Raw genomic sequence first — 10,057 nt, forward strand, 5'->3', positions numbered from 1 at the left:
ATAATAATCAGACCTTGATATTGAAAGAGTTGTAGTGATTATATGAATTATAAAATAACAGATCTATAAACTTAATTACTTAAAAATGCAAGAAATGTAGACATTTAATAAGATCACATTTGGTATAAATATACCGACTAAAATATCAATCTAGCTTTTGGAAATGACTAATAAATACTCCCTTCAGTCTAAAGGAATTGAGGTTTTAGCCTCTAGAAGTTAGGTCCAAAATAATTGATATTTGACAAAACTAAGAAAATATTTTGCTCTTTTCTCTAAATTTACCCTTGACACATATCCTTAATAATTATGTCAACCTAAAAAGAAAAGAAAATCATAATTAAGGGTTTCTTAGTCAGAAGCCCTCTTAATCAAGTTAGCAATTAGTGAATTCCTTAATTCATTTGTCCAAACTTAAAATCTCAATTATTTTGGACTGGAGGAAGTATTGAATAAGGTAAGAGGAGTTGGAGTTGGAGTTGTGCCGTTTGGCCATAAATACCAAAAACTTTTTCACTTTTTTTGGAATTTTTGAAGTTGGAGTTGGAGTTGTGTTTGGCCATAGTTTTTGAAATTGTAGTTTTTGGTGAAATGTAGTGTAAAAAAAAAAAAAATTAAAAATAAGTTTTTCTTTGTTTTTATATTTAATACAACTCCGGAAAAAAATGAATAATTTTTATGGCCAAACGCCCACACAGTTTGTGGCATTCAATTTAAGTGTAGCTGTGTAGGAAACAGGAACTAGAAAGCGTCAAGAAAACCGAAAATGGTCTACTATAATGTGAATAAATCGAGATCCTCTGTCTCTTACACACACATTTGAAACCTACCACATGTTACTCTTGCATCAAATTTCTCCACCTCTTTGTGGTATTCTTGACTAGTAAGTTGCAACTACCAGCACATTCAAACAACTAGAAAATTATTGCATATAGTGTGATTAATGGTTAATGAAGTAGGTTGAAAATCATGACGTCTCAGATAAAAAACATCAGTCATTTCTTTCTGGTCAAGTTTTGGTGGATAGAGTTACTTGATATCTATGCTGGTGGGAGATAGCATTTACTCTGTGGAATTAGTCGAAACATTGGTGGACAAAGTTATTTGCTATCTGTGCTAGTATGAGGTAGCAAGTATTCCAAGATGCGCGCAAGCGGGGAGATAGCAAGTACCCCGTGGAATAGCGGAAACTTTGGTCAACATCCGGAGATGCGCGCCAACCAGGAGATAGCAGGGTATAATGGAAACTGTAGTGGACAGAGTTAGCGATCAAACACCAATTATCTTAAAAAACAACTAGAAAATTACTAAACATTATAAAACACCTAAAATATCATCAATATTCAATTGCATTAATTGTTGTCTTATTTTCCAGCGTTACTCGTTCATGATTAAATCTAAGCAGTGATTATAAACCTATGTACCACAGCACGAGGCATGACTTAGCAATAATGTGAATGTAGGATATAAAGTCAATGTGCCGCTTTTTATTTTCACATAGTTAAAATAAGGTATGAAAGGCTTAAATTGCTTAAATTGGATGCTGGTAGTCAAAAGGTGATTGGAATTTGAAGTTCTTCACACTCCAACTAGTCTTTTTAATCATCTCTGTACTCGCTCCACCCAAGATTTCTCCTTTTTTATTTCCTTTTTTGCAACAAAGAAATTCCCCAGGACCAATAAAATAATTGGTCTGTCCTTTTATCCTATCATGTTTTTGTCTAGGGCGAAGTTTGAATAGGTAGCATGCGCCTAATTCACACATGATGTGTTACGTTTTTCCCACTAGACCAGAGCTGGCCTGGGCAGAGTGTACCTTTTTCATGCAGCATAAAGACTATTTTATCAACCATTTCCTGAAGAGGGAGAATCTTGAATGAAAACATGAAGTTGGATACAAACAAGAAATTTTGCTAAAAAGAAAAGAGCTGGGACCTCAATTACAATTACATCCTCAAAAAACATGCGGTCAACAAACTTTTGAATCAGGAATGGATCATAAACTGGTGAATGTCAATGAAGTGGTATACATAAAAGCAAATCTCCTAGATACAAGCAGCTAAACCTAGAAAAAAACAAGAAAAGTAGAAAGCCCTTAGTCTTTACAAGAGCTGAATCAACAAATCCCTGAGAACTCAAATTCATCGACGTTATTTGGAGCCTCCAAAGTATACTACAACTCATATGCTCAAATGTTCATCTCTTGGCAAGCTTTGGACAGTATCTGACCATCTTCCCGGTGAATGGTCACTGCTATTCGAAGACCCTTGAGCTTCTGCTCTAGCATCCCGAATCATCCTCAAAACATCCTTCATTGTAGGTCGATTCTCGGGTACAAGTGAAACACAAGCCATTGCTGCGTTTAAGAGAGCGCCAAGTTTCTCTTCTGAGGCTTCATTACTAGAGGCAGGTTCATCACCCGATTCAGTTTCTTCTTCTCTAACAGATCTCACCCACCTTGGTATATCTGATCCATGTTCTTGAACAAGATCTTGGAAAGGAGTCTTCCCCGTGAGGAGCTCCAACAGAAGGACGCCAAAGCTATAGACATCGGCCTGATGGGTTAGTGGCCTTCGAATGTCGCGACACTCGGGAGCTTTATAGAAGAGGGAAGAAGCACCGGATTCCTCTGGAGAATCCGGATTCCTAAATGGCATGAGGCCATAATCAGTGAGGCACGATTCAAAATCGGACCCCAAGAGTACATTTGATGATTTCAAGTTTCCATGAGTCAGACCAGGGTTCTGATGGATATGAAGCAATCCAGTAGCCACATCCTCTGCAATTTTGAGACAGGAGGTCCAGTGAAGAGGCTTTGAACCACTATTAGCCCTTGTTCCTGAAAAAGTTAGCACATCGTAAATATACATAGTTATCGTCTGGCGCATTATTTGAATTAAAAACAAATTGGTTCCCTAAAATACATGAAAACAAGTGCCACCCCGTCTGTAATAATCTTAAAAAATCAAAACCCTAAAATTTCAAGCATGACTATAGAAACCCGACATATTAAAGCTTCACATGAGGTCTTAACACAAATAGTAACAAGATAATACTAAATGAAAGGAAACACACTATTTGAGGTGGTACTTGCATACGGAGTATATAATTGCTAGAGGGCATAAAGCACCTTCCACGTTCTTTTTGTTCCAAAAAACTATGGTATGCCTTTAGCTCTGTGCCTCCACCTTAAGTGATTCCGTGCCTGAAATGGTCTAATGGCCTCACATATCAACTCACTTTCAATGCAGGTGTCTCGTGGGATTAGTCGAGCTGTGCACAACCTAGCCCGGACACCACGGTTATAAAATAAACTCACTAATGCTTTCACTGCATCGCCGCAACTTTACTTGGAAGAAGAAACTAGCATCTATACTACCTTATTATTGATTATTACACAACTTGCTATTCCACTCTAAAGTACTACTACAGGTAGTGATCCTGGTGTACAGCATGTCGATTGGCAATAGTTGATATGATATAGACTAACTTTTTTGCTCTTGTCACTGGTGTATTGCTTTCTAGTTTCCCTAATTGAAGAAGATTAAATATTACATTGGACATGCTCTGGATTACAACATAGGTGCGACTCCAGTTTACTTGGTACAAATCAACTTTAGGACATCACAAACTATCATACGAGATCAAGAGATAGTGAGCAGATGTTAAAAGCTAAATAGCAGTGTTTGTTAATGACTAATTATTGTCAGAAAATTTCTGTTTTTCTTTTTATTTTTCTTTTCTAAAAGAGAAAATATCACATCTTAAACATTACAGTTCAAAGGTCAAATGATCTAACATTACAGTTCAAAGGTCAAATGATCTATAAAGATTACTTTTCCACAGTGGCAAACTACCGATCAACTTCTCAAAGGAAAGATGACAGGACAATGAATATCTACTTTTCTGGAATTTAAAGATACCAACAGATCCTTAATTTTTTTTTTTTTTTAATGAAGTGCCACATCATCAGACCCTTACCAAGAAAGAAACAAGAAAAGAGAGAATTATAAAATATTCTGCATAGTTATCTTAGAGAAACCACAAGTTTGTAATTAGAAGCCCATGAAAGTTGCAGAGAGGACTCAGAAATTTCAAAAGATACCACGGTAATGTCTTCAAACAAGGACAAATAATATAACCATCATGTTTTGAAAAGGTAATGGCCAGAAAAAGCAAGGGTTTTGACAACTTTTAGCTGATACTTATTTATATACATAACATAGGTATGTACATTACGAATACACATACATAAACACACACACATAGAGAGAGGGAAAGAGGGATATATACATGTTTATCATTGTCAAAAATAATACATACATTTATATATGTATGCATCCATGTGGTGTGTATACATACAGGCATGTATGCACATGTTTATGATCTATTTTTCTTTTTGTGTGTGTGTGTATGTTTCTTTTTTTATGAATCCGGAGAAAATGGTTTCTTTTTTCAGGTCTCTTTGGACCAATGGTCAATTTAGCAATCAATAGCTTACCATACAAGTCATGAAATCAGCAAAAGAAAAGAAGCTCTTACATAAGCAAATTCGAGCAATACGCATGGTCATTTTGGTTTTTTCATTCGGAACTCTAAAGACCAAGCAGCTATGCTGATCTACCTTATACTCAAATTATTGCAGAAAACTATGATTTCATCTTTCTAATTATGAAGTAGCATGTGTTATCTCCATATGTTGTGGACAACTATTTGGCTCTATGCAATATTTAACAGACAAGGCCAAAATAAACAAGTGAAGCAGTGACGTCATTGTTTTGTTCCCCAATTTGAGTTTCCTCTTCTCAGGCATCTTTTTCGCAATCCATTAGAAAGAAATAATCTTCTTCTGTCCCCCCCGATGTAAGATTCCAAAAAAAGGCAGATAACTATGCTCCCCTTTTGTTCTGTTTCCTCTTTTTTCATACATAAAATGCCATCGCTAGCTCCAAAATTTAGAAGAGTTTTGTTATTTAACTTTTGTGCTTTTTTTAACTTACTCAATAATTTTTAAAAAATATTTTTTTCTACAATCCCCTTATCAGTATACCAAATTAAGATTGGGACTTTCTTTGCGATTTACATATTTGTCCTCATTTGGGCAGCTCACTCTATTCCTAATGCTTACCTCTCTTTTTTTTTTTTTGTCTAAGTTTGTTGGCTCCTACACGCTTCCTTTGTTGGCCCTCTCTTCCCCACCATTACCACTCAAAATCCACAGGAGAAACCAGAAAGTGATGCACTACCAACCAAATTATATGGAGAAAATTCAAAATTAACATAAAAACAAAAAATAAACGGGACACAAAAAAGGGAGGATCAAAGAAACATATTTTAAAAAAAAAAAAAAAAAAAAAAACAATTGAAGGAAAATATGCAAAGTACACAAAGATAACCACAAAAAAAAAAAAAAGGAAAATAAAGGCCACTAAAGTCCTTTCTTTCTCAACCACTATTGTCCTTCAATGTTCCACAAAACAGCCACGCGGTAAAGAGGTCACAATTTGAATTCTAAAAAAGAAAAGGTCATGTCATTAAAGGAATCGACTCTTTGATATTGAGTTATAACCTAGTGATCTCACGGAAAAAAATATTAACCTTAAGAGAGGAGCACTAGGCAATAGGCATTAATTAACTATATTTAAGCCTTATGCTTAAGCAATAACTATTTTTGGTAAAAAAAAAAAAAAAAAACACATGTAATGCATCTATTGATTTGACGCATATACAAGACGTAAATAAGTTATTTCCCCTTATTTTAATTCCAACTTATACCACTCAAATGCCAGTTCGTCCCACCAAATCTTTTACTGTTTTTTCTTCCTTTCACTACTCACAAGCTCAACTATCCCCCTTTGTTCTTCCTTTCACTATTCACTAGCTCAACTATCCCCATCTTTTCTTCCTTTCACTATTCACGAGTTCACTCTAATATAACGGATAAAAGCAAATCATACTATAAATAAATAAATGAACTACGGAATGCGTACCATGAATGAGGGAGAAGAGGCTGCCATTAGGGAAATAATCATAAACGAGCAAACGTTCTTCCTTAGCTTGAAAGTATGCTCGGAGTGGGACCAAATTAGGATGTCTTAGCCTACCAATAATCTCCACGTGTCGCCGGAATTCTTCTAAACTCGGGAACCTCGAATCCCTCAGCCGCTTCACCGTCACAATGTAGCCGGATTCCATCACGGCTTTGTATGTACTTCCCATTATACCCCTCCCTAATGTCTCTGCTGATGCCTTCAACAAATCCTCCAAACTGTAATTCATTTGTTGATCCCCTGGTCCACAGAACACCAATGTCCCTAGTCCTTCACTTCCTTGTTGATCCCATGTAAACGCCCCTTCTTTTCCACCATTATTACCTGAAGGAAAAATATTTTATTTATATACTAATTAATCCCTATGAATCTCTACAATTTCCACATTAAGAAAATAGCAAGCAACACTCCTATTTATAATAGTAGGAAACCTACTTTAACCCAAACCAGGAAAACCTATTCCTATATATAAATTGTGAACATCACGCCCTATATCTATTTTTGAAAATATTTACTCCACGTAGTCCATACTTTAAGTTTATTACCCGACTCAGCTCATATTTATGTATAAACACCTTTCATACACTATTATACATTTTATACAAGGTTGATACATTATGTATAATGTGTATAATATTGGATATTGGGCTACGTGGCGTAATAATTTTCAAAAGCTGCATAAATTTGACCATAAATCCATCCTAACTAGACATGAATTAAAATAACAAATCCTAACCAATTTTGCTGTACCACAACTTTGAATTATTTTTTCGAACATTACCTCCATTGCCTCCGCCACTTGTCCCCTCTTCTCCTCCACCACCACTGCCACCAACAGCTTCAACTCCTTTGCTTTTTCCATCTTTGGATCGTCTTCTTCTCCTCACACACGCTATGCAAACCGCCACCAAAACACCAAGCAATAACACTCCAACAACAACCGAGACGACGATAACAATGATCAGCTTTTTCCTTCTTTTATCATGATGAGATACATTTTCAGGACTAACCGAATACGATGGACTAGTTGAAGGACAAAGATGTAATTTCCCTCCACACAAGTTCACATTTCCAGCAAAACATGATTCATTAAACCTAGTAAGAGTAACTGGAATTTCACCCGAAAATCGATTATTCGACACATTCAAGAACTTCAAACTAGGTTGATTTAATGAAGGTAATTCACCTGTAAACTCATTGTTTTCAATATAAAGCATATATAACCTGGATAACTTTGTTAATGTCACCGGAATCTCGCCGGAAAGTTTATTTCCGGCGAGATTTATGACTTTAATACGGTGAAGTCCGGTGACACTCACCGGAAACTTGCCTGAAAAGTTATTTTTGTTTAAAAAAAGTGATTTTAAGTTAAAAAGACCGGTAAGATTAGGGATTTGACCTGAAATTGAGTTGTTTTTGAAGGATAAAACACGTAATTGATCTAATTGATTGAGGGCAATTTGGTCTAATGAACCATTTAAGTTGAGATTTTCAACAACAAGCTTTGTAACTCTTGTTTTTTTGCATTGTTTTACACCTTGCCAATTGCATAAATCAATTTCTTTTTTCCAATCAAGAAAATTTGAAGGGTCTATTGTTGCTTTCAATGCTAAAAGAGCTTCAACATCACTTGATTTAATTAGGGGGAAAATAATAGAAAATATTGAGAAAATAAAAAAGAACAAAAATGGGTTCTTGATTTCCATTGAACACTAAAATGGGTTCTTGATTTTTGACATTTGGATACTGAAATGATGAACTAGAGAGTAAAAATGGAGTCTTTACACTAAAGGGAGCTAATGGAAAGCAAAAAAAAAAATGGATTCTTGATTTTTGGGTGTCACACAATTGATGAATGGAACTAGAAAGTGCAAAATGAAGAGCAAAAATGGATTCTTGATTTGGTTGTCACACAAATGGGAGCTTAGAAAGTCCAAAATGAAGAGTAAAAATGAGTTCTTGATTTGGGTGTCACACAATTGATGAATGGGAACACTAGAAAGCTCAAAATGAACAGCAAAAATGGGTTCTTGATTTGGGTGTCACACAATTGATGAAATGGAACTAGAAAGCTCAAAATGAAGAGTAAAAATGGTTTCTTGATTTGGGGTGTCACACAATTGATGAAAGGAAACTGGAAACTTGAAAATGGAGAGTATAGAATGGAATTTTTGATTTGTTTTTTTTTTTTTTTTCATAGGACAAAAAAGGTAAAGGGTCTTTTTTATTTGGTTAGAATCTTGAAGAGTGAAAGATCCAAAAGAAAATTTCCTTTCTGTCTGTAGAGGTTTAACAAGATCACTATCAAAACCAGAATCTTCAGATCTACTGCTTTCAAAGAATGTATTGAAGAAATGTAACACAAGGCGCCAATTAATGTCATTATCATCAAATGACAATAGCTTTGACCACAAAAGCTATAAATCAAAACAGAACAAAACAAAATCCACAATGCTTGACCATTTTACACTTTGTCACTTTACTGTACTTTCACTATTAATGAATAACCCAAAAACAAAGAGATGAATGGATTAATAGTGTAAAGGATTAATTTTTAGACTTGGGGTTTTCAACTCTTGAACTTTATTTGGCTTGGTAAAACTTTAAAGGACACATGGCTTTAACATCACGTGACAAAACTCAGAGTTTGCAGAGACACCCAAAAATGCTTCACAATGATTTGAGTATCTATTAAAAAAAAAAAAAAAATTTGCTGAATTTTTAAAAGAAAACACACATTGGACTACTAAAAACATTTATATAGAGGCATTGGATCCAATAACCACCAACCAAACAATTCAAAAACAAGTTTTTTCTAGAATATTTTTTTGCAATTTGGTCTGCAACCATGTTATGTTACATTGGTTATCATTCTTTATAATATATACAAGGAAGAGAAAACTGTAGAAACAAAAAGGTACAGAAAAAAGAGAGTTAGGATAGGTGGGATTTTTGGCTGAGATGAAAATGAGGTCACTTTCAAGACAAGAAATAGGTGAAGGAATTGAAGGCAATGGTAGATTGTAATTAATGCATTCATGTTTGGTGACACGGGCAGTTTATTTATCATAAAAAAAGTTTAAAAAAAGTTCTTTTCTTTCCAACATTGACCTACTAGTAACGTTTATTAGGACAGTGATGCTGTCAAAATGGCTGTTATCTTTTAGGAAATTGTTTGGTTTGTTAGGATTATTACATTTTAGGGAAAATGACATAAATGGTAGGAAAGAAAATAGGCAAGAGATGTATAATATACATATAATGTATGTATATTAGATAGCAATGTATATCTTTTTGGCCAACCAAATGTATAAATTTTTCTAAATTTTAGTCGTGTTGGTCAGAGGCGGATCTTTAAAAAAAACACTCCTTATCAATTATGGAATTAATGGACTTAACACTTAAGACTGTTTTTTAAGAAATTGTTCTATTTGTTAGGATTACGTTTGAGGGAAATTGACACAACTGGCATGCAAAAAAAAAAAAGCCGACAAATCTATTGGCTAACAGATGTACTATATGTTTTGACCGAACAACCAAATATGTAATTTTGCCTAAATTTTAGCCATGTTGATCAAAGGTGGATCTAAAACTGAAAAAGCACTCCTTATCGAGTATGTACTATGGAATTAATAGACTTAACACTGAAGATTGTGTTTTCTTTTCTTTGAAAAATAAATTGAAACAATAAAAAATGACCTAGCAATTTTCATTGCCTTTAATGTATAACGTCAACGAGCATGGTATATTAATTCAACCCTATTTACTTTGTAGACAAACAAATGCTCCAAACATTATGACCATGCAAAACCAGGCATGTCAGTAGTAAATTAGTACATGTACTCTTTTAACTTATACATATATCGATGTTGAGAAAATAAACCGTCTCAATTATTTAGTTTCTAATATTTAGAGACGACATTTTAATATTAAACATATATTCAATTATTTTAAATATATTTTTTTTTTTAAAAACACACAAAGACCTACATCAAATCAAGGTTATA

General features: G+C 34.4%; 1 protein-coding gene across 1 annotated transcript; it reads right to left on the bottom strand.

Moving 5' to 3' along the window:
• Positions 1-1,852: 1,852 nt before the first annotated feature.
• Positions 1,853-8,748, bottom strand: LOC132060072 (inactive leucine-rich repeat receptor-like serine/threonine-protein kinase At1g60630). The gene is made up of 3 exons (XM_059452941.1): positions 6,832-8,748; positions 5,991-6,374; positions 1,853-2,839 (listed from the first exon to the last, which is right to left on the bottom strand). Exons 1-3 carry the CDS (start codon positions 7,754-7,756, stop codon positions 2,181-2,183), a joined length of 1,968 nt encoding a protein of 655 aa, XP_059308924.1. The 5' UTR covers positions 7,757-8,748; the 3' UTR covers positions 1,853-2,180.
• Positions 8,749-10,057: the final 1,309 nt, after the last annotated feature.

Source organism: Lycium ferocissimum, chromosome 6 (assembly GCF_029784015.1).
Source record: "Lycium ferocissimum isolate CSIRO_LF1 chromosome 6, AGI_CSIRO_Lferr_CH_V1, whole genome shotgun sequence".
Taxonomy (NCBI): Eukaryota; Viridiplantae; Streptophyta; class Magnoliopsida; order Solanales; family Solanaceae; genus Lycium; species Lycium ferocissimum.